Source organism: Stegodyphus dumicola, chromosome 7 (assembly GCF_044657685.1).
Source record: "Stegodyphus dumicola isolate Sdum_Otavi_A_Nest chromosome 7, ASM4465768v1".
NCBI lineage: Eukaryota > Metazoa > Arthropoda > Arachnida > Araneae > Eresidae > Stegodyphus > Stegodyphus dumicola.
This window is the reverse complement of record NC_140774.1, coordinates 82,672,040-82,699,127: the sequence shown is the minus strand read 5'-3', so window position 1 is coordinate 82,699,127 and position 27,088 is coordinate 82,672,040. Positions and strand designations below refer to the sequence as shown.

The following is a 27,088-nucleotide window of genomic DNA, read 5'->3' as shown; positions in this document are numbered from 1 at the left end:
TTTTCTTCGGGTTCCATGTCTACAGAATTTTCTATATTTGGATAAAAAAAAATAAATAAATAAACAGATGAACCGATTTTGATTAAAATTTTATTGCTCAGAAATATTTTAAAGCAATCTGGAGCTTTGCGAAATCTGGATTCCAATTAGAGCTATTTTAATAAATAAGATATTTGCAACTGGTTTGATATAAACAAATTATCAGAGACTCTGCATTCATTTAATCAGAAAAATACTTTCATATATATAAATAAAATATTAAAATATCAAAACAAAAAATTGACTAATTTGAATGAATTTTAAAATAATAAAACATACATTTTTTTAATAATTCTATTAATGTAAGTATCCACGGCTGCAACAAATTTTTTATACATTTAGACTGCACAAAAAAAAAAGTCCCTCAAATTCTAACTGAAGTTTTAATATTTCATCATAACATTTCTCTTTGTTTAATGTACAATGCCCAAAAAAGGGGGGGGACAGTTCTAAATCTTCCGCTCTACTGGGCCGATTGACGAAATTCAACTTGCGTTTTTCATGTCTCGAAAGCGCGATTTAGGATATCTATTAGATTTATACACAGAATTGTTCTAACATAGGTATTTTGTGACAAAATCGGACTTTTTCTGAAATGATAGGCCAACTGTTTTCCATATTTCGATTCTACGACTCAAATTACGCCAAACCGGCAAGTTTCGTAAAAATCGAAAGAGTAGTTTTTAAAAAATTAGCTCTCAAAATTTTAGCTCCTCCGTGTTAATTGAATTTGGTATATACTTATTAATATCTCTTTTTTTTTTTTAACTTTGATTTGATGATTAATTTTGTAACTTTGATAATTTTTTTTTTTTTTTTCTCTTTTTGATTCCTCCTTTCCCATTTCGAAATTTAGGTTCATTTCAAATAAAATTCGCCAGTTTTCTGTGATTTATTTTTAAAATTTATATTTTTAAATATTTTTATAAATTTTTCGAAAATAATTTTGAATTATAACCTCCATCATCTTAAAGTAGATGTACTTCTAGTCCTAGTAGTAGTAGTAACGGAGGACGTGGGCACCATCCCTCTACCATTACGGTTAATCGGTTCTGCCCACGGCCGATCTTGTCTAGTATTTATTAATAATTCTAAAATTTTTGCCTTGCCATATATTGTGGCTGATTTACAAATAAAGTTTACACAATAATTGTATTCACATTATTAACATAACTTATTACATAAATTTTGATTGGAGAATTTTCTCTAATGAATTTCTTTCTTTTGTAATTTCTCTTTATTTTAAACAGTCTATATATTTTTTTCTTTATCGTGAAGTTTCTCTTTTGTTATTTGTACCATTTCAACTAGAATGTTGTTTAAGTCCTCTTACAAAATTCCTTTCATTTTGCTGCAGTTCTTTCATGAGTTTCTCAGTATCATGGTTTCTATTGCAATCCTAATATTATACCTTATATATCGTGCTAAGTTCTTCCAGAATAGTACGTTTTATTTCAAAAGTTTTTCGTCTCTTCCTTTTGTATGCCACTGAATCCTATCTGTCTTTGATCACACCGAATCAACATGGTTGTGCTTTCTTGTAACTTGATTTTCAAGTTTATAATATCTTTTATGACAATTTAACTACCAATGCGTCATGCCTTCACAATCGCGAAAAGTCAGTATTTATTTATTGTAATTTGAATGCATGTACATATTAAATGCACGTACATTTTAAATATAATATATATGATAGATACTTTTTGCTAGAAATTAATCACTTTTTCAAATTATGAGCACTGATGTTATTTGCTTTACTCTATTATAGATTGCACTTATTACTTTACTTCTTTATTTATTACACTATTACATCTTTTTATAATTACTTGACATAAATCTGTTCCCAATTTTGCAAGGATGTCCATCGTTTTTGTGATTTTTCGCGCTGCGCATTTTTGTTTTACTAAGAATTTACTAAAAGCATGAATATTTGTTGTTGGCATTTTAATATGAAAATCTTTAGTGAGTGGGCAGTTAGTAATGTAATGTTCAGGCGTTTCCAGCTGGCCACAAATACAGGTACTCGTGTTTGAAATACCAAACGTTTTGAAATATTCGGGGAAAGGTCCGTGGCCTGAAACAAAGCGCACTAATTGTGGGTTTGCAATTAGCCGTTGTGGATTAACCTTGGCAAAGTGTTGATGTGTTCTTTTACTTGTTTCATTGTTATTCCATTCGTCTTGCCATTTTAATATGGCAATTGATACAAGATGCCGTTTATGAGAGGTTGGTTATGGGATATCTATAAATTCTGCATCTTGGCCTATAGCAGCCTCTTTAGCTAGTGGGTCCACTATTTCATTCCGTATATTCGGGCATGAGCTTTTATCCATTCTAGAGTTACTTTGAATGAAACATTAAGTTGTAAATCTTTCTGAATTGCTGCAATAATAGATAAGGAAGTTTTCGGATTTATAATTGCGTAGAGTGTGGAAAGGCTGTCAGATTTTATAGTTATATTAATAGTATAGATTATATCTGCAATGTTCTTTAACGTATTTTATTGCTTTACTTATTGCCATCGCCTTGGCTTGGAATACACTATTATTTTTGTGAAGCTGACCCTTCCATTGGTGAATTATGATGCCATTATGAAGTGTCACTAAAGCACATCCAACATTTTCATTAATTTTAGATCCATCAGTATAGATCTCATATTCTATAGCAGGAAGAAGGTATTTATTACTTGTTTTGACCCAAATTTCTAATCCTTGTATTGATGGATGAGTTTCCAAATGATTTGGCTGTCGTTCATAAACATATGGGGAAAACTGAGTATCATTAAAAGTAGCTACGTGGCGCAGTAGTTTTATTTTACTTGCTGCATTGTGGCTTCTAGTTCTGTGCTGATATGGAGTGATATTAAACCGGCCTGGACATTTATTGCGTTTGAAAATGTTTTTCGAAATGCTTTAGTTATATTTAAAGCAAATGGTCTCTGTATACTCAGAAGATGTATAATTCTTCGCCCCTGCATTGGATATGCAAAAAATAAACAAACCTGCAAAAAATTAGAGTCTTTCATTCAAAATTGCCTTAGCCTTATATTGCCTTATCGGTGAATTTACATTTTGTAGAGCTTTGAAATTTGACGTATTTATTATAAGCGTCACGCTCGTGCAAAAAGAAAGACGGCAAAGGTAGGTTGCTTTAAGAAGTTCACCGAGTGAATTATTTTTGGCGCAAACTGAAAAAAAATGCACCAAGATAAATTTATTTCTCTGTAAATGTCATACTAAACTTTACAAAACTTAATATTTAGGCATAATTTGAATCGAGGAATCGAAATACGGCAAAAAATTGGTACGTCATTTCAGAAAAAGTCCGATTTTGTGTCAAAATACTTATATTTGAAAAATGCTATTTATAATCTAATACATATCCTACGTCGCGCTTTCGAGACATAAAAAACGTAATTTGAATTTCGTCAATCGGCCCAGTAGAACGGGAGATATAGAACTGACCCCCCCCCGCAATGTACGTTCTTGTTAAAGCAACCACGGTACTCAAGCGCTAATATTGGCGCATTTAATTATCCAAACTGTAACGTGCATATTCCAAATGTCGCAAAAAACTTATGAGATGAGCGTTTTAAATAAATACCGAATTTAATTATGGTACTCATTTCGCCTTATATGCTGCAAAGACATACCAAGGTTCCTAATTTTTTTTTAATTTCCTTCATGCGACTTTCATACGCGTATACTAATATGATAATTCGTTAAAAATCCAGACGCACGCATAATTGCAACAGATAAAAGAAACGAACTACAGATTAGCATTTTTTCAAAGTTTATTTTAGAAGGCATAAGAACTCAAGACGTACCTTCAAAATATAAGTTACATAAAATAGACAGTAAATTAAAAAAAAAAAAAAACAGTAAAATTGCGTATTTTTGTGGTGGGATCTTACCAGCAATGCATCTAGATTAGTCTAGAACACACCTCTCCTATTACATTGAGTTCATGTGATTATCGGAGATGCGCCAATTAAGTGGTCACAAATAAATCAGCATATTTATTTGCCAGTGAATAACTGATCGGTCCCAGGTTTGTTGTTTTCTTAAATACCTAATTTTACTAAAATTAAAACAGATGCAAACAAAATAAATAACTTTTATTTTTGATTTATTTACAGCTTTATAAAAATTTTAATCTATTAAACAGAGGAATTTTTATGTAAAACCATTAATGCCACTCAACAAATTCAAAGAAAAGCTAAGATAATAATCACAAATAATTACTTATTAAAGGCAATTAATTACACTTTTCAAAACAAATTTGGGATTATAACCAAGACAACATTCATTGCCTTCTAGCAATCTCCATGCATTGTACCAAATATGGAATAAGATACACATATGTTTAAAGAGGGCAGCTTGCAAGTGAATACACACAGCTTTGACAGTTTGGTAAACAACTCCAGGGAGCAAGCAAGCAAGCAACAGAAATGTAAAAACTAGCCAATCAGTGAGCCTCCGCTGTTACCAAGGGACAAATATTTGTAAATCTTTATACTAATTACAGGAAAATTTTTCGATACACTTAAAAAGCCAGAACTCTAGAATTTTAAACAAATAAATAAAAATTTTCGCTGTTTACTATAAAAAAATATTTCATTATTCATAAAGGAATAAAGGGATTTTTTACACTGTATTATGCAATTTATAAGCTAATTAAAACACCTACCTAAAAATTTCAGTTTCCTTAAAATACTTTTTTTGACATATATGTGTCAGATATTTAAAAAGTGATAAAAATATATTAGAAATCTACCAATGAGATCCCCCCCAAAAAAAATTATAAAAGAAAGCTCATACATATGAAAATGTTTTTCTAATTAGTTCCAACAGTCAGAAACCTAACTTTCATTAGGTTCCAGATGTAGTTATTTATTGATAATCAACACATCAGTAAGCTTACGTATATCTCTACACTTTATACCTATTCTACCTAGTCTGAAGTAAAACAATTTCATGAACTTTTGTTGCAGGATGGATTAAGTTCATTTATGAGAATGTAGATAAGCAGACTATGAAAAATGTACCTACTATATATAAGTAAAACTTTTTTTTTTTTTTTTAATGAGGATTCTACTACATTCTCAATATAAATTTACAAATGAACAAAGTATGATTAAGAAAAAAGTAGGGTACTCTTAGTTTACAGCACGGTTTCTTAAACTGTGGATCGCGATCCAAACCTGCAGCAGGGGGTTACCAAAAATTTTACAATTACTAAATATTTTTACACAATGTATCTGAAAATAGATAAAGATAAGACAATTCAGACAAAGAAAAAAATGAAAACGTTTTGACGTATTTTTTTTATAATAGAAACGTTTATTTTCCTTACTTTGCACATGACGCTGTCATTTCGTCTGTTACTTATTTAAAATTTTCACATTCATCTATGTCTTAAAATTAGAAATTAAAGTTAATGACCTAATAAACTGCAATAGTATATTACAGTACAAATGAAAAAAATGACAGTTTCACACGCGTGTGTCGGCTTTGTGCAATACTTTTGGGGTCCCACAAAATGTTTGTAAATATTATGGGGTCCTGGGGATTTCAAAAAATTCTCAGTGATAAAAAGGGGTCGCAAATGAAAAAAGTTTAAGAAACCCTGGTTTACAGTATGGGCCATATGGGAAACTTCCCCCCACTTAATGAGATGAAACACAAGTTCAAAAAAATTAAGTTCTTTAAAATACAGTTTTTATCATGCAATTATATTCGCTTGCTACTTTGGCACTGATATACAGTATACGAATAAGCAGAGTTCTGTGGTACTATTTTAAAGTACTCCAATAAACTTTGATATACAAAAATACCACCTGATAAATAAATCACAATTGTTGTAAACAGATAATACTCATTTCCAGTATTAAATTCTTAGCATGAGAAATCGCATTTTTAAAAAGAATATTACGCTACACAAATGTTAAAATTCTATGAGAATCTAATATCACTCTCTGCTGTCAGTAATTTCTTCTCACTTTTCCCTTTTCGGCAAATTATCGCAGATGCCCCACAAAGTCCAGCTATTTTCATACTTCATATCAATGACATCCCACACATACCCAACACTACATTTGCTATTTATACAGATAATATGGTAATACCATCTGAAAAATAAATCAAAACTCAAAAGATACGTCCTCCAAAACATATCTTTTGAGTTCAGTTATCCAATCACTATAAGATCACATCCATGCACTGAGGTCTTAGCTGCAAATATGGAAGATCAAAATCTGATTTTAGGCTGGATGTATACTGGAAGAAAAGGAGTCAATGTAAAAAGTGAGAGGGTCACTTTGGAAATATAATCAGGAAAATACCACTTATTGATGACATTTTGGACAACTTAGAAATTTCTGAGCCAAACCTATAATGCTCAGAGGGTTCAATAAAGTAACACATCTGGCTGACTATTTGAAAACAAAATCTTTTATGCTCCAATCGATAGAAAAGTTTGTAAAACAAAATTTTGGACTATATTTCATTAGGTTATAATTGGTAGTATTATAAAATAGTTTTCCTAAAAACATAACTAAATCTTTGTTCCTTTATTTTTTAATGAATATTTTGTGGGTAGTTGAATAACATATAATTTAATTGGTTTTTAATCAAAGAAATTAAGGGTTTATAATGTATTTAAAATAATTTGAAAGAAATACCATAATTTAACTTTCTTCTATGTTATTTCTATAGTATCAATAAATCTCAATTCATTCTGATCTGCAGTTATTGTTGTGTACTGTTGAAAGTCCAACAACACAGTGATGAACAGGGAAGTCAAAAAACTATATTAAACCAGAAAATTAAAAATAGCCCCTGTGGGTTAACATTAAAATTTGAACCTTTTTTTTTTTTTTTTTTTAAATTTCTTTTAGCTTTAAACATTACTTCTCTTCTTCTCTGGTTTTTTGCTTTGTCAAAAGAATAATTATTGCATCTTAAACCACTTAGACTGGCATTTTCGAAATTTGAAATCACACTTGAAATGAAGATGTTTTTCGAATGTGTTTGGTTGCCTCCAGTCTGAATCTGAATACTACGGAATCAATCACTAGGTGAAGGTTGTATTACGACTTTTAGAGGCCCTAAGCACTTAAAAGATGTTGGTACCCTCACATATTTTTACAAAGGCTTTTGCTTCATATATTCTCCCTCTAAGTTTTGGTTTAGCTTCATCATACATTCCATAATAAAACCAGCAATAGAAAAATTTTAGTGCCCCCTTCCTTGATGCCCTACGCATATACTTATATTGTTTAATAATTGATCCAACCCTGTAGGTGGCACAATTTTACAAATCTGTCCGCCAAACTCTCATTACAGTGATTTTATATTTTTCCACAAAAATCTGTTCCAAGTAAAGTCACACTTGCAGTTTATCAAGTCTAGTGAAAATGTAATATGTTGTTCCCATTAATATAAAAGTTTTAAATACTAAAACTAAAAAGTTTTGGATTATGTCTTGCTATAATTTTTCATTAAATTCTATTACAGCCTTCGAGCAAAGTATCACAACTGTACAATTTTACCCAAAACTTAAGCAATTTTTTATATGAATGCAAAAGCTTAAGTACAAAAAATAAAAATCTGGTGAAATTTGATACAACAGTAATCATAAACAAAAAAGAAAAGGTCCCCCACACAGATATCATTCATAAAAACAGTAATAATGTGTTGCAGTGACACTAATTCATTTTATTCACTGAAAACTCACCATCAAATTTTTGGACCAAAACATTACTTCCCTTAATTAAGTACATACACTGAGCCAAAATATTATGGCCATCCCCACATTTTTAAATAAACTTGTCTGGATGACATGGAAGACATATGATTAAGTGGGAATGGTATTTAACTGCTGTTGGAGTAGGTAAGGAATCATTCTCGTACTTTTACGAGTGATCTGCTGATCTAAGTAAATTTGATATAGGGCAGATTGTTATGGCCTGAAGACTTAGAATAGGTATCTCCGAAACTGCATGACTGGTAGATTGTTCACAATCTGCCATTGTTAATATTTATGCAAAATGGATAAAGGATGAAGCCAGAAGTAGACGCCAAAGTGTTGGACATCCACACATAATCAGAGAAAAAGGATGTCGGAGACTGTCCCGCTTGGTACAGCAAATTCTGCACCACACAGTGGCTCAGCTGATATCCCAATACAATTCAAATCTACGTGTTTCAGAACACACAGTTTAGTGGACACTGTTGGATATGAGACTGTGCAGCAGACGTCTGACTTGTGTGCCTCTGTTGACCAAGGCTCATTGTCAACTACACTTACAGTAGGACAGGGAACATTGAGGCTAGACCATGGATAAGTGGAAGCCAATTGCTGGGTTGGATGAATTTCTCATTCATCATATTGATGGTCATGTCAGGGTACATCGTCTTCCAGGCAAACAATTACTCTCTGACTGTATGGCAGGTTATACACAGGCTGGTGGTGGCAGTATTATGCTTTGGGAGAGTGTTCTCATGGGTGGCTCTAGAACTCTTAGTTGTGATAGAACAGACCATGAAAGCTGCAGACTGACTATAACTGAAGATCAGCCGGACTCTTACACGGCATCTGTCTTCCCAAATGGAAATGGAATCTTCCAGCAGGACAGTGTCCTATGTCACAAGGCTTGACTGGTACATAAGACACTGTCCTGCTCCTAGAGTGGTTCGAGGAGCATAAGGATGAATTCCAATTAATGTTCTGGCCACCTGTCTCGCCAGATATACACACCTAATGCAACACATTTGGGATGTCATGGTGTGGCCCAGTTGAACTCAAACGCCACCATGTTGGAGTATCTCGACTCTGCATGACTGCTGCTTAGACATTCGGAACAACCAGTCAAGGCGAGCTGCAGCTGTTTGGCAGGCCAAAGATGATGTGATGCATTATTGAATAGGTGGTCATAATGCTTTGGCTCTTTAGTGTAGATTCGCGAGACAAAAACATATCACTAATAAACTACCTGTTTGGAAGACATATTCTCATTTAATGGATATACCAAAATGATCCTGGAGATAACTGATGGAATTATCCAAAAAAAAAAAAAAAAAAAAAAAACATCATTAATTTATTGTTTGGTTATTTTTCCATAATTGAACTCCTCTTATTACAGTTTTCTCATTTTATATATATAAACTGACATAAAGCACAAGAAAAGGAAAAGCTGCAGCAGTGTTGATGCATAGTTATCCTATATTGAAGAGGAAGTATTCTGATTGCGTCGTAAGCTAATGTGTTGACTTCGTAAATAAAACTTGGCAGTCGAGGTGATTTTAATTCCATTTTTATTTCGAATTGACATTATGACCACAGATCACTTGGAACCCTAATCATGCCTGTTCAAGAACGTTTACATTATTGATATTATCGCAATAGGAAGCAGCGTAGCAAAATTGCGTCCAAGAACAGCACAGACAGAAGCTGAAGTACATAGTTATGAAAGATGAAAGCATGCGAAGAGAAAAGTTTTGGTTTATAATGGTAGTCTCAGTTCTTAATTATTACGTCATCAGCGCTACGTAGGCCATGCAAAAAAAGAAGGAAAAGAAAAGATCTAGAAATGCAATCCAGAAGTTATTGTGATTTTTAGATTAGAGAGGGAGAATTAATGTTTTACAGTTAGTTTAAATTATAATTTTGATTCACATATTTTTATCTTATATATATATATATATTGATTTTCATAAAAATAAAATATACACTATTCAAGAAATCATTCATTTTAAACTTATTCTTAGTATATGTTTAAATTGGAAGTAATATTTTCTTAAAAATTTTAAATTAAACACATCTAAAAGCATGCAACTCGTACAAAATTTCGGCATTACTAGTTTTTCCCTAAGCCATAAACTCTTTTATTTTTAAATTATTTTATATACAGTCAAAAGTCTTTAATCCGGACTCGTCGGGACTTCGGCGATTCCGGATTATCGATTTTTCCGAATTATAGATCATCAGTTTAAATCTGGTAAGATGGCATGCAGAAATTATAAAATTAAAAATATGAAACCGTAATTTATAAAATAATGAGCAATTATGATCTAAAGGGTATCCAAATTTACCAAAAAAGAAGCCTAATATTTATTTGTTTACTTTATTAAACATTTCTTTTAACGCGCGGATGCGTAAAGCATACCTTACTCATAGCCGAAATTAGAAAATTGCAACCAGAAAACTATGTGATTTGTATTCGTGATATTTATAATGACGAGGAATTTGATTTAAATCATATCAAAGACGGAGTACATCGAAATGAAATACTACATTTAGTAAGGAATTATAAGCCGACTAAAATAAAAACATCTGCCCTGAAAATAATGATAGTGTTGACAGATCAACTTCCAATTCATTGCGCGCCGCGACGTGCCCCCGCGCAAAGCAGCGTGAAATTGATAAACAGATTTCGGAACGGTTAGATAAACAAAGGATATGCTTTTATCCATTTTTTGTAGCCATTCGTTTTTTGTTTGATGGACATCGAAACATACTTTCGTTTTCTAGATCCTTTGGGAGCTGCAGCATCGGAAATTCTATTTGACATAATCGAAAGTTCAAGCTTACTTTTAGAAAATTGCTCTAACAGTCTGCAAAAAATAATAAGCCGGATCCAATTTGAAGATTAAGGAACAACGCAATTATCAACATTAACTGAAATAGATAATTAGATAATTTTAGCTTATACCGTCCGTCATACATTAAACGCGCACGCGAAAACGTATTCTGCACTTGCGCAGATGCATATGCGCAGTCCTAAATGTCTTGCGCGCACGAGTAAAACGCCTATGCGCGTGCGTCAATGCAGCGCATGCGCAGAAAGATTTTAGCTTTGAGGTCCGGATTATAGATCATTCCGGATTACGGGTGTCCGAATTAACGACTTTTGACTGTATATGCTTTTTAACCAACTAAGTGACCAGATCTTTTATATTAGTTCAGAAACTGTACCTGCTTTATATTAATTAATTTACATAATTATTTAATTTACTGTTTTTATAATCTCTCATTCATTAGACTATCATCTAAACTGTTTATAACAACAAGTAGCAAAATATTTTAAGTAATCATATAACATATATAAAGTGACAACAAGTCATGTGACTAAATAAAAGTAGTGTTGGATCCTAGCAAAGCCGACACCCTTCGCACGAATAATTTTGGTTATGGCGAGTATCAATGTACATGGACAAAGTCAAGGGAGTGTGCAATGCCAAGTTTGTGAACCACTCACAAGATTGAGGTATATTTTTGCTATATATCTAATAGACAAACATTGCTGAACTTTCTTTATATTTTTTATCCATTTATTAATCCAAAACAATTATCTTAAAAAATCTTCCTCTAAACTAATAAAGCTGTTTGCTTATTAGTTACTAATAAAGCTCTAAACTAATAAACCTCTAAACTAAAACAGCTTAAACATGGTGTTTCATAATTACTTGGATAGTACAGAAATGATTGACGCAACGGCTCTCAAAATGAAACTATTACACGATGCGACAGGAGAAAACAAATGAAAAAGACCCAAGGGGACATGAACTACTCAGAAACCATAGATGGCACTGGCCTCAGTCAAACAGCATAAGTCAGCGCCCATCCTTTTCGCTGCCATCATTGAAAGCATGAACAGCAATAATGGAAAGTGACTATCACGGTCAGCAGTGGATAACATGGTTCCTACAGAAGGAAAAGACACAGGGTAGTGAAATCCATCGTCGCATGGTGCTGATGTGCAGGAATAAAACACCCTCAAAGTGTACCGTGTAACACTGGTTGGTCAAGTTCAGCAGTGGAGTGGAGACCGCAGCCAAAGATGTCAGCAGGTTATGACCAGCAGCATTGCATACAGCAGCAAATGTCGCAGCCATGTCAGATTTGATTATAGTGAATAGGCACATAATGTTCAATGAGATGAAGAAAGAGGCTTGCGCGAGAAACACTGCAGGCGATCGCGCATGGTGATTTGGAGATAACAGTGTGTGCCTCATGCACACACACTACAACAAAAGGTGAAGCATGTCAATATCTGCAAAGAACTTCTAGCACTACATGATGGCGATTTGGATGACTTCTTCGCCTGTCTGGTCTGTCTGACAGGGACGTGTCATGGTTTCTGCATGACACTCTCGAAAACAAATGTAGCTCCATGGAGTGGAAGCATGCATCAAGCCCATATCCCAAGAAGCCTAGGCCGATGTTGAACATGCAGAAACAAATGGAAACAGTCTTCTGGGATGCTGAGGGCATTCTTCTCGTGGACTGGCTACAGCCTGGGTACATCATCAACAGCAACTGGTACTGTGAGGTTGCAGAATGCTGCGACGGCGCATTCAAGAGTGCCATCTAGCAAATGGCACAGCACGTCCTCACACCAGCCAGAACACCTACTACACTCTCGAGGCATTGGGCTTCACTGTGTTGCACACCCTCTGTACTCGCCTGATCTGGCCCCCTCGGACTATGCCTTGTTTGAAAAGAAGAAGGAAGCAGTCGGTCAACATGTTGAATCTTCTGACGAATTGCATGCAATTTTCCATAGGTGGTGCACGGACACCACCACAAACTGCTTTACCAAAGCCCTCCAGGACCTCCCAGCCAGATGGCAGAATTTAATTGACTTGGGTGAGCATTATTTCTAACTGATGTACTATTTGTTTTTTGTTAATAAATAGTATTCTGCTCTGTGGCCGCATTTGTGTCATTCATTTCTGTACAACCTAAACAAAAGGTTAAACACTGCTTAAATTTACAATTAGAATACTTGCTTAATATTACTTCATTTTTGATAGACTTATTAATTAAAGTTTATTAAATTACATCACTCACAAATATTAGTTTACATTTTTTTTTTTTTTTTTTTTTTTTTACGAGTTCTTTCCTCATGCCAGAGTAAAGTGATATGTGTAACTTTTGACTATATGCAAACCTCCCTTTCAGAAAGTCACCAACTCATTGATAAGTTAGTGGGTTGGCAAAAAGCATTTTTTAGCTATCATCATAAATCTACAGGTACTGTTCTGTTACAAATAATAACAAGTATCTTATGAAAAACTATGTTTTTAGAGGGAAAAAATCTATGTGGTTGATATTTGCACTTTTATAGCAGGTGAATGATGCAAAGTATAATATAAAGTATGTAAATCCACAGTACTCACCCATATGGCTTGGTTATTGTCATTTGTATGCTTAGCCAGGTGGGGAGGAGATTGGAAAATACAATAGTTTGTACTACTGGCATTTTTTATTTTAAAAAACAAGACAAACTCTTTTACTGGAAAATGCAAATATGTGTCTTGAAATCGTATATTTTGTTGTGTACATTCCTGACTTATGTAATGAGATCATGAGCTAGATTTAAATTATTATTTTAGTTCCAAATTTCCATACTTATACTTTTTTTTTTTTTTTTTTTTTTTTGATTTTGCTAACTAAAAATTTTTAATCATATCACAAATAATACACACAACACCTCTATTCCCTTACCAAAGAATACTGCCTTATTTTCCCCTACCCAAGAAACCCCATGGAAGATATGTATTAAACATTTACATATACCTACAGATTACATATAACTAAGAAATAACATTTATCTGAAAATTATAAAAACTTTCTTTGTAATAAGCATAAAGACCAGATCATGAGCAAGACACAAACAAAATTACTCAGTTTGAGAGTTATATATTGAAAAACATTCATCTTGTAACATTTTGAAATTTTTATAGCTCATAAGTTAAATAAAATCAATAAAGATTAAAGTATTAACCCATACTTTTAGTAATAATCATCATTAAAACCTATATACTTGTTACTGCTTAATATTACTTCTTTGATAACCAATACCACTATTATCTTATTAACTCAATTTTCAGCTACAGCATAAGCTAAGAACACTGACTAATCCTGGATATGTGATACAACTGATCAATTTTGTAAAAACTCAGTTTGTCATGACAACACGATATTTACATCAAAACCTGAATATATGGCACAGGATAAAAAAAAAATTACTCACCCCATTGCTATTTTGAAATTGTATTGTAGGCCTAGAAATAGTATCCCCCTGAAAAAAAGAAAAATACAATCACAAATCTAATATATTAGTAGATATTTATGAAAAATCATTACATATATTTCATATAATAGCTAATTAACAATTTATAGTACCAGAAAATGAAGTTTTAATAATACTATACGGAATTTAAAAACAATTTTACTAGATTATATGTATTTTTATCCACTGTATCATTAAAACACTGACATATGGATAGACAGTTTCATTTTTTTTCCCATACTGAATAACAAAAAATGCAGATACTTCAATATATGTTTCGTATGTTTATATGGAAATACAGTGTAATAAAGACACCCATTTTCATTATTCGCCTGTATTTGGCATTTATATGTACGAAATAAGATTTAAATTCCTCTTCTAAATTACCTATACAAAACTTCGGACAAAGTTTCGATGTCACTTAACTCTGTAATGCAATTAAAAATTTTGTTTTTAATAGAGGGTCAATAAACCTTAATTCAGCTGGTCTCATTTTCAAAACATGAAATTTGAAATAAGCTTCTTACGATACATATCTCATAAAAAACTCACAAAATTTATCTTAAAGCCTGATTATAAACAAACTCAAACACAGAGAATTACGAGACATTTAATAAAACGTCTAGCAAACAAGTGTTCTAATCGGAAGCAAATTATTTTCAAATAATTTATTCAAAAACTAAAATGACAGCTACAATACATGTTTAAATTTCTCACATAAATTAATCGAATGACATCAATCTATCGCAAAAATATGCTGTACTGTACAGTAATATTCAATACTGTACTACAATACTATCAAACACACAGTCTATTTCCTGCCAGAAAATAAAATTCAGCTTAATTCTAAATTTGACAAACTCCCCAGATATAATATATTCAAATTTTTATTAGTAAATTATTCTAACATTTTTCAATGTTGTAAACATAAGCTAAATAATCAGCTAACACGTATGCATCTTCAGCCGATTGACATCTGTTCCATCAATATTTTTATCGATGTTGACAAATCTTTTACCACGTAGCAAAAATATTAAACTCTAGTAATGATAAGTAGTTGTCTCAGGATGCATATTGAAATTACAATGACATTTGATCTAAAAGAAAACAAAATAAGCAGCGACGTGTAAAGTATTTTTCCAGACAGATACATTTTGACTCATTTTTGCAGCAAAAATGCAGTACAGATATCTCTTACCTTATTTTTCACATATTCCTCTATTGATCTCAATGCCGAATCAGTTAATTTCACAAAAACTAATGATTTATTACTATTTATTTTGTCCTGAGCGGATAGGCCATATTGTTGCCCTTCTAACAGAGCAGCCATTTTAGACCTTCTCAGGAATTATTTTGCTGAGCGTATCCTATACCCAGAAGGCATGTAACTAATAGCCTTCCACAACTGTTGCCAATTCATTTTAGTCAATGTTGAAGAAATCGCAGAAAAATTTAGGCTACCATCGCGACAGGGCTGTTTTTTCGATATCAAACGAAAATATTGGTTTTATTTATAACTAGCTTTATAATGTTGGATAAACATTCAAAAAAGAAAATTTTAAGTATTTTAAAATAATAATTAATAAAGAAAAAGGGGGTAAAAAGGATTTTTGTCCCAGTTTTTCACAGAAACGAAGTAAACAGGTTACCTTAACGCATTTTATAGAACATTTATGGAAATAAGCAATTTATCGAAAGGAATAGGAGGATAAGAGACTCTCGAAGTCCTGCTTTTTTAGAAGGAAAATAGTCGAAAATTGGGATATCGTGGTTTAATTAAGATTTTAAAAAACAGTATAGCAAACTAAAACAAAAAGATGGGAGAAATAAAAGTATTCATTTTAATAACCTGTTGAAATATATTTAAAAAATGTAAAATAAACCTTGCCAGTAGTACAATTTTTTAGACAGATAATTGCAAGCTGCTTTTAATATAATAATAATAAGTATAATTTAATTTGTATAATAAGCGGTTTTGAGCAATCATAAATAAAGAGTAGCTGGACAAGCAACTATGATAACAAAAATAGATCGTTAACAATAGAATAAACATTATTTTGTTTTTCGTTGCTATGAGTTACCAGACTGGCAGCGTTGAGTTGTAGTAGGCAGGTCGCCACAATACTTCCGGTGCTAACGATACCTTACAAATACTTTGGGTTGATGCCAGCACGACGACCCGAGCGTGTTCTTGTCGTAGCATCTGATAAGTCAGAAGTCGCGGTTTCTGTTGAAGGCTTAGAACATCTCGCACTGAAGTCCGTTGGAGATAGATGTGGATCTTGAGATGGAATTTGCCATGGTGAAGACGCATTCGCTCCAGTGGCCTCTGGTGTCTAGATAAATGCGGGCTTAAGGGCCGTATCCTCCTAGCGTGCGACGAGATCTCGATACGAGAATGACGTCACATATGACGAGTTTTTCGTCCGGAGCGACAATCTGCAATCCTCGAGCACCGATCGAAACCATTTCGTGCGACGTAGCGAGCGGCTGGTTTTCCGCTACTTGTGTGCAACCGCTTAAAAAATCTTGCGATCGAAAAGTAATGTCTTCGGATGAATGTTTAGAGATGTATCTTATAAATTGAATTCATCATCGTAATTCAATTCAAAGAAGAGTGTTCTGAAGCAGACTGGATGCGTTTGCATTATCTGTTAAGCAGTTGAGAAAAGTCCAGAATCACCCACTGCTTGGTGCGTTTTTAAGAATTTCATATACTCGGTATCGTCGAGATATTTTCACTTAAAAAAATCCCAGAATTGCACAAAAATGGCATATCGCACTCCCTTGATTTTATCCATGTACACATCGACCTATTTTCACTTAAGACAAAGAAAATTGACAAAAGCCTATTCTTCTTACTCTTGTAAAAAGCGCCAAACAAATAAGCTGGCGATTCTGCACTTTATCCAAGCAGTTTATAATAAGGCTCCTATATACCAGGCTGAATCATCAAGCATTCGCGCTCCCAAGTGGGAGATTTAATGGCGGCTGTGTAGTTACGGTGCAACAATTTTTTTTTTTTTTTTTTTTTTTTTTTTTTTTTTTTTTTGTGTGTGTGTGTGTGTGTGTGTAAAATGGGCGGATGTACAGCTATTAATTGTTCAAATCATTCACCGAAAGGTCATACATTGGTAAAATTTCCTAAAAATGAAGAAAGAAGAAAAATATGGGTAAATAATTGCCGAAGAGACAATTGGAAACCTGGTCCAGGCGCTGAACTTTGCTTAGTAAGCATAATGTTAATTACGCCTTCATTTAGAGTTTATATCTTCTCTGATGTTTATAATGTGCAAGTAAAGTGAAATTCTTGTGTACAATAACCTGAGTATCTGCTAATTTCTGTAATAATAGCTATAATTAAATTAGTCTAGTGTTAATGTACCCGTCGCCAAACATCGCCAATGTAGATGTTTTGAATGTGAAAAAGAAATTTCTCTTCAAATATAAAGCGCGGATTTTGTTTGCCTGTGCTAATTGTGGAATTTATACTAATGTAACATGAAAATCATTAGCATATTGAAATTTATTAAAAAATAAATAATAATTTGGAAAGTCAAGATAAAATCTGAATGTTTTCTAAAGATATATGTAACATTATACTATAGTCGCAATATCGTTGGAATGATATATAATTTTTTTCTTTATTTTATAATCACTATTGTTAAAAAGTTAGATGAGTTGTTTATGCACGGTGCCCACTACTGTTTCTTGGTTAAAATAACTTCCAGAATTTTGACATTAACATCTGAAGTCAATAGAATAAATTGAATAGTGTGAGACAAAATATATATAATCTGACTTCAATAATTGCAAGTATTGTGCAAGTTTATTTATAATCACAGTATTATACAATTTGGCAATGGAGTAAAGATTTAGAAATGAATGCAGAACATTCAAATTAGTATTTTCTTGTTTCTAATATATAGAAATATAGTCTATTTTCCAGTATAAAAGTTTTACTTAAAAGTATGGGAAAGCAGATTTGTTTCATGCATGATCTTTATAATACTGGTATGAAATGAATGAATTTTAATCTGTAAACAATTTTTTGTTAATATTGAAATGCGTTTCATTGGGTACATTTTTAGGCACTTGTGGATCATGTCAGACAACATGCAATAGAAAAAAGATGTCCGTGTGCATAAATTTTCCCATTGTGTTACTTCATTTTATCTAAATTTCAAGGATAATTCTTTTCATTTTTATATGGCATGTTATCAGTATAAAGGCTAGTGAAAATAAATTGGTATGTGTATCTGTTTTTGAAGTGTAATGCTTAAATAAAAAGATGGTGTGTGTTTCTTCATTTAAACAAAATTTCAAGGATAGTATTTTTCAGTGTTTGTTATTTCTCAATGTAAAGGGTAACAAGGGGGAAAAAACTGGTATGGTATATCTGTTTTTTAAGCATGATAATTTTATTTATTTCTTTAGTGATGCATATATATAGAGAGAAGGTGTTTGGTCCAACTGAAGTTATAATAAATTTAATTTTACTAGATCTCTCCCTCCCCTCAGGTGTAGAAAATTTTCAAGTGCAGAAAGTTTATTTGCAGAATTAATTCATTTCTGATAAACTTATTATCATTAATTTTTTATATAACATGTTATTAAGTTACACATTTGACTACTGTGTAATAAAACTGTATTTAGGGCAAAAAATTAACTATAATTTTGCATCTGGTGACTAATATCATAGGCTTCTAAGAATATTACTTTAACTTTTCCGTAACTTTTGTATTTCAGGAACATGAAACTGTTATTTTGATATACTTAAATAATAAAAGTGTGTATCTGAATCAATTAATGGATACAAATATTTTACAGTTATTTTTAGAAGATATTTGCCATATCGCTAATAATTCATAAAGTATGTTAAAATATAGGTAAATAATTTGGTGCAGAATTCAAATTTAGGGTTTAAAATATAGTGAATCATAAGACTAAATGATTTTTATTGTCATGATTTGCCTGGGCTTAAGAATGTACTTTTCGCCCGGTGGAAATTGTCATCAAACTGTCCTGAACAGGCTTTTTGTTGATAATAACTTCCAGGCTTATCAGTACCTCCTTTTGAGTGGAGGGTATGCAAATATAGTACCCAATTTAAATTACATTGTGATTGTAATAATATTGTGGTATTAAATAAGTGATTATAATTACAATTTAGGTAATTGCATTGTAATTATATTACATTGTATCTGTGAACTCTTAATTTCATTACTTTATGCAATTATGTTGTAAGTGCATAATCTAATTGCAATAATATAATCTATTCGCAATTACAAAATAATTATAAATGCAGTTACATCTTAAATAGAGGCCATTTTAATATTTTTAAATTTTCGCAAGATAACTTCCCATTAAGGTTCATTTGGAGGAAACTATGCAAATACTAAAAAAGAAGTTATGCAATTTACATATTTTGTACTGTACTTTCTTGTTATAATGCTGTTCAATATATCTTCAATACTTTTGTAAATTTAACAACATTTTTTGCAATCACTGTGGTGCTTTAAAAAGAAGTTTCTTAGTTATGCTTTCTAATAAGAATGGGTTTAAAATTAAGTATTATGTATAATAACTAGCAGTTAAAAAAACTTGACTGCATGAAAAGTTGGTGATTCAGCCTGGTTTAGAGGAGCCTTAGTTTATAAAGTTATTTAGGGTAGATAAACAGTTGTATTCTGCTCTGAACTAACAGCTAATGTTTGAAAACACTTTTTCCTTTTACTGGATTGCCGCCTGAACTAAGAGTAAGTTACTTATTTTAATTGTTAAAATTTCAGTCTAAAATTGTAAATAACTTAATCAATTATTCCATAATCTATGTTTATATATTCTACATGTGCCGTGATTTCTGTTTTCTGATCAATTTCAGTTGTAGAAACTTTTTTTATTAATTCGTCTATACTTTTCGAATAATTTTCTTCTTAATATTTTTTATGTATCACCTGAAACATTCCAAAAAATTAATTGGAATTCACTTTCGAATTGTATAATAGTAAACAGAGAAGAATATATTAGTTAAATTTCTCTCTGGTTTTCATAATAAATTACATCTTTGGTGCATAACATTCTCATTTGTGTTTTGTTGTCAAAAATCAGGATCTGAAAAAGATAACTAGTTGAATTCATTTGCAGTATTATTTAGAAATGAATAACAATGTTTGTTGGGATTTTAGATTTTGATATTATTCTTGAAGTCATCTCTTAATATTTTATCTAATTATAGTGCTTAAAAAATATGTGAAAAGGGATAGTAATTTTTTACCTATTGATGCAAAATACCCTGTTTTTTCTTATGAAAGATATGTTTTTATGAAATTGTTTGAAAATAGAAAATTCTTTTCTCCATTTTACTTTACCAGTATATTGTTATGCTATTTTAGAAGCATCATGTGAAACTATTCCATGTTTCTCAGGTGATAGATTAATACAGTTTATAAAAACAATCAGTAGGTGTTACATTTTGATCTCTTTCGGATCTTGCTTTTTGACACCATAAATGAGAAGGTTATGTTAATATATTTTTATAAGATTGTACTCATAATTGTTACATATATGTAAAACTATAAAACTGTGTACTGAGAATTTTCTGAAGTCGGATTAGTTTTGAATCATAACTCAACTTTCATAATGTTATAAAAATGTACCTTTCCATAAATTTGAAATAAGATTTGTATAATGCTTAAGTAATTTATTTTCTTAGTAAACCAAAAGATTTTAATTAACACACCTCAAAAAATTTATATTTTTTATACTGTAGAATGTTATTTCATATTAAGTAGATAATTATCATTTAGCTAATAAGTTTCAAAACACATTTGAAAGATATCAAACATATTGTTATGAAATTTACAGGCGCGGTAAGATGGCTTCCCCGCAAAGAAGTTTCAGGGTTTCCATAAAATGGCAAATGAAGATAGGGTTGCCACATTTGGCGAAAAATCACTCATTTGGCGACAAAACTGGCGATATGTCATGGACGGATGGAGAACCTTCTGGAACGAATTCTTACCGGTTTACCCCATAATGTTCTCGAACACAGGCCGAAAGCTATATAAACCCTGCTGGCCCCCAGTCAGTTAGAGTGTGTGTGCCTCGTCGAGAGGGCGAGAGTGTGTGCCTCGCATAGAGTGAGAGATAGTCAGTATCGAGTTGGTGTCTCGTCTAGCGAGTCGATCGAGTCGACAGCCGGGCAGCGAGTGCCGAGTGGGTAGTCGAGTTCACCGAAGGAGCCTCTTAGTGTATCGTGGTTAGTGCATCGTTGGAGCGTGTTGAGCTCCGGGAACGATTGATCTGAAGCGTCGGGAGCCGTGCTCTGTGTGTTGTCGAGTGCATCGCGAGTTGTAGCGTGGAGAGTTTTGAGAATACGTGGAGTTCCGAGAACAACCGAGCAGAGTTGGGAGCTGTACTCTGGTGCTTTGCTGTGAAGCCTGAAAACTTTGCTGTGAAGCCTGCCGTGATAGCCTGAAAACCTGAAGGCTGTGTCGCTGATCGTGTCAGCGTGTTTATAGTTGTTCATCGACGACTGTAAAACGTGTTTTGGAGCTGTCCTGATAATACTGCCAAATAAAAGTTTGTTTGGATACTTCATCAAGTGTCGTCGTTACGTCGTTATTCACTCCAAATCTACGAACAGCGTACGACCGTAAAGGAAGAGAAAAACGCAACAAGTAGTGTCAGAAGAAAATAACGCAACAATATATAGTGCCTTGAATGGTCATTTCATATAATTACACAGGCATTATATTTTGGTATATAATGTATTTACTTTACATATAATATAATTATATATAATGTATATATTAACGTTATCAGTAACAGATATCCCACCAATGGGGGTCTTTCCTTGACCACTTTCCCGTCATCGTGGGCACTGTTTTCGATTTAGAAAAAGAGGAAGTTTTCTAATTTAAACCCGACGTCACACAGGGTTTGAGGATGAAATATTTCTGAGTGTCTTTTGAAGAAAGTTTGGGACATGTGTTGGGGTTATATTCAGTTTCATTCCGTTAGCCATGGCTAAGACCTATATAAACTTAAAAACTTAAATATTTGTTCAAAATCACCGGACAATCCACCTTTCCGTCTAACTGGAAGATCATTTTTCGAGAATTTACCTTGACGGAAAGGTGATACAGGTAGGAGAAGATGCGTTGTGCGCGGTAAAACCAAGGAAAAGCGAAAGCAAACAACGTATTTTGAGTGCAAAATATGCAATGTAGGATTGTGTGTCGATCCTTGTTTTGAATTATTTCACACACAGCAGAATTTCTAAATTGGAATTTAATTACCTACAGGTAATTCTTGTTAAGTTTTTTTTTTTTGAATTTCGTATTTGTACTTTTTTTCCATGTTTATAGTATTTATTTCTGTGTGTATAGTTATGATTTTAGTATTTTGCCTCTTTAAATTTATTTCTATTAATGTGATATTCTTTATATTAATACACATTAAAACAAGTACATTAAAAAAACAGCTTCAAAAATTGAAGCATAATATCAAAATGCTGATTTTATACGATTTTTTTTGTGTGTGTAAAATTAGGCTTAACTGCTGAAAATGCGCGGGCTGGTGACGCCGATCCTGGTGACGCTTCATTCTCCTGACTGCGCTGGTCCTAAGAGGTTAAGTGTAATGTAGATATCCCAGTAATTAATAAATTTAATGGCTTAAATGTAAACGATAATGGTAATGACAACAAGGTGAGCCTGAGATTATTGAAATTGTACCCCCGAAAATAAAACCTATCATGGTAAAACCTGTAGAAAAAATTTTTGACTTCGTTAAAAAACTAAATGATACAAAACTTGAATTTACAGTTAAAATTAATGGCGAGTTTCCGAAAGTGTTCCCTAAGACAGAAAGTGACCAGAGATTAATTACTAAATACTTAGATGGAAAACAGATAGATCATTATTTAATAATCAGGAAGGTAGAAAACCTATTAAAGTTGTCTTCAGAAGACTACCCATAGATTGTTCTAAAGAGGAAATTCATGAAGAGCTTACAGCTCTTGGCTATAAAGTGCGTAAAGTCTCACAAAAGCAGATTCAAAACTAATGTTCCTTTGCCTCTTTTTAAAGTCCAGTTGTAGAACGTAACAGGTGTAGAAGATATTCACAATATAACTTATTTCATGTGTTACTGTTACCCCATATAATGCCATCGGAAGTGTTTTGCAGTGTCACAACTTCCAACACTTCCACCACTCGTTAGAAAATTGTAAATATTAAAGACCTGCTGCGTCAAGTGCACCGGAGCAGATAAAACTGAAAACTGTAAGGCTAAACGAATTGACAATGTTATGTACTGCAACTGCAAACAGCCAGAGCACCCGGCCATTACCGTGGTTGCTCGAAGTTCCCTACTGCTAGAAATGTTAAAAATGTACAAGACAATGCACAAAGTAAAGATAAGTCTAGATTTAGGAGGTTTAGGTTTCGATTAACATATTTTAACACCTTAATGTGTCATTCTGAGCGGACGCGTCGGGAAATTGGAACAGAGAATTGAGACTATTAAAATTTCCAAGACACTTTGTCTAAATTTAAAAAAAATTTTTAGCGAAAAAGTTTCAATTGTCTGTTTCGGCGAAACGCGTAATGGGGTTAGCTTGATTCGACGTTCAAATAAATGAAATTTCCCTTGAAAAGCCTGTTTGGAAGTCGAATTGGGCTAATTTACCATTTTCCGCTTACTTTTTAACTTTTTCTGTTTTTAATTTTATTAATGTTTTACATGTCTAATGATTTGATTTTCATGTGTATTAATTTTTTGAAAACGTGTTAAACCTTTTGGAGCAGCAGCTCTTGGTAACTTTTAGGCGAGCTTACTACAATTTTTATATTTTACTTATTTTGCAGCATATTGCGCAAGATGTTTTCTAGACCAAAATTGGTTTTTTAAAAATTGTTATTACTGCTTTGCTTGATAAATTTAAAACTATATATATATATATTTAAAAAATTAGTTATTTTCTCATGCTAGTTACTTTTTGACAGTATTCGAAATTACCTATCTATTCGAAAAGGGGTAGGGTCTCTGACCCAGGCCGTGACCTTCGAGAGAGAGAAGGCCATGACACTTTATAAATATGGCGGAGCTTTCCGTCTGATGTTATCGTCGGAAAGTCATCCGGACTTTTAAATTTTCGTCGGAATTATAGCACGTTGCTTAGTTAATTAAAATAGCTGAAAGAAAGGAGGCTTTACATACGTTATTTTCCCTTTTTACAGGTATTTTAATTAACTTTGTGCATAAATATAATTGAAAGAACTGAAGAACAAACGAACATTTTACGAAAATTTAAACGTTGATTGAAAATTGCCACTGTCTTGATAAATTGGGAAGGGGTTCTCAAGATAATAATTAATATTTTACCTAGGTTCAAGTATTAATTTATTCGCGTTTCAGAGCAAAATATATAACCATCAACTTCTATATCTCCAACGTATGAAAATGAAATAGTATATAAATTACCTAATAAATGTGATAAAATATATTTCATACAAGAAACATACCTAATTCTTATAACAAAAAAGCCTTCCAACATTCATATTTGAAATGAAGTAACCTACACAACTGAAAATAAAAAATAATAATAAGCATATAAATGATATTCGTAATTCCCATTATCCTAAAATTTAGAAGCTAAAAATATGTATATACACCCGCATATGATTGAAAGAAATGGTATTAAGAAAGATCAGCATTACTACTAAATATTGTAATCCATAATTATTGCATTTTTAATCATATAATATTTTAAAAACTTTAAATTTTACATTAAGTGCAAATTGCAGTTCCGTTATTTTTCTCTTGGAATTTGTAATATATCTCTTTGTATGAATACGAATGTTGCAAATTATGTTTTTACTTCCTTGTACGAAGTAAAAAGGAAGTATTGTAATCGCGAAAAGTTTCAGGCAGCATATTTCAACGAAAATATCCATTTTGACAGCTATCGAATGCAATTTAACCCTTTGCGACACGCATATTTAAAATATATTTTAATCTTTAAAAAAATGCCTTAGAATAAGTCAGATGGACTTACTTAAGTGCCTTTAAGGCTTGAAAAAAATTCTGCGCTTTTATTTTTTACGGTGGAAGGTGGGATACCGTTTGTCCCACCATGCAACTAGCACATGTCTTACAGCATATTGGTGTATAGCAGGGAAAAAAAAATCCTATGTGGAATGAATAAACAAAATAAAGCGTGCATTCTAAAATATTCATAATAAACACACTAAAATGCATTTTGTACTTATTGCATATATGCATGACTTGTAAAATTTTGCATATGCACATTTTGCATACATATATTTAATATTTTTAAATTTTAGGATCAAAAGAAAATATTTTCTTGAATATTATTTTAAGATTAAAATTTGATACTCGTACATATGATACTAAGTAAAATATTAAAATTGGCACTTGATTCAAAAACATTTATATACGATTAAAATTGAAAAAAAGTCATTTTTCATGAAACTTTGAAAAACATGTTTTTTCATTCTTTTGTAAGCATAGAGGCACTTCACATGTTTCACACACCCAAAATGTTCGTCGTTCTTCTTTCGATATGCTACAATATGCACATCTTCTCCTGCTCGTTCTCTTTGGCGTTTTACTTACATTTTTTAGTCTCTTTTCTGGTTGTACGAAAGAGTTTTTAGTTTTTATTTGAACTGGGGATTTCAGTTTTCTTTCAGCTGTTTCTTGCCTGCAATTGCCATTAGACCTTTTATAACTGAGAGAAGAAAATCTTTCATTGTTTTTACATCATGATCAGGTTCGCGAACAAACTTAAATAGAATAAATGCGTTTATTATACTCGCATCTAAAAAGTAAAATAAAAAAAAAAAAAATCATGTGCCACCATTTCTTGCTTTTGCGGTCTATTTCATATAGTCCTTTCAGTTGATCAATCAGTCGACATATCCCATATTCTTAATATATGACATAATGCTGTTTGGGCACAGTACTTTTTTTTTTGTCTTTCCATCTAGTTCTTTTCTATTAATTTCTTTCATTTCAGTTGCCTTTTCCAAGCAAGACAGGATAGAAACGGATCTTTTATCCTTCCATTTTATGCAATAAATTGAATCATCGCTAACTGAAAAGTCTATATATTCTCTTGACATAAATTTGTCTTTTAAATTTTTGGGTAGATACTTCCGATCCATATTTACAGTGCCACATGCATAGATGAGTCTATCTTTAAAAAGCGAAACAAATTATAACTACTTCCTTTTCTTCTTCAGCAATAACTTCAACCTCAGTTATTCTTTCTTGGATTTCAATTTCATCTGAATCAGAACTGACATCTGAAGCATTTGAGTTGCAATCGGATGGCAATTCAGCAAAAAGATCCAAAGCTTCCTGAGTTGTTAATTTTTTTCTAGACATTTTAGCACATCAGAGCATACAACGGATGTAAAAGCGAGCGCAATCACGAAAAAAAAAAAAAGATGCAAAAAAGAAAAGAAAAATAATCGTGAGTGCTGCCATCTATTGAGCGGAAATTCAAGTGTGTGTGGTGGGACAAATTTTAACCCACTTATTTCAACTGCAAAATTAATGTTATAAAATATTGAATCCAATTAAGATTTTTGAAAATAAAATACCTTTGAATATTAAAAAGAATCATACATATCATAAATTGTATACCAAAATTTTTAAAATATTGAAAAATGCGAGATACATGGATATCACTTTTGTGATCCTATTTTGAATATTTTTTGCTTATAAACTTAAGCCCTGGTATAGTAGTAACATCTACTGAGAAAAATAATAACTAAAATAGATTATTTTTAAAAGATTAGAAAATTTCTAACGAAAATTGCTAACTGAGAAAATAAATATTAATTAGGTGGGACATATATTGACCCACCATGCCGCAAAGTGTTAACGATGTTTTTGCGTGATATCTGTACGTAAGGACAGAATAAAAGACTC

The 27,088-nt window shown here is 32.2% G+C and overlaps 1 protein-coding gene across 1 annotated transcript in view; it reads right to left on the bottom strand.

The window, feature by feature from the left end:
• The window catches only part of Su(Tpl) (Suppressor of Triplolethal), a 162,682-nt gene extending 147,195 nt beyond the window's left edge, over positions 1 to 15,487 (bottom strand). The window contains exons 1-2 of the mRNA XM_035374206.2: positions 15,318 to 15,487; positions 14,081 to 14,128 (exon numbers count right to left, since the gene is read on the bottom strand). Coding sequence (XP_035230097.1) covers positions 14,081 to 14,128; positions 15,318 to 15,449 — 180 coding nt within the window. The 5' untranslated portion in view covers positions 15,450 to 15,487. The remainder of the gene's footprint in view (positions 1 to 14,080; positions 14,129 to 15,317) is intronic.
• Positions 15,488 to 27,088: the final 11,601 nt, after the last annotated feature.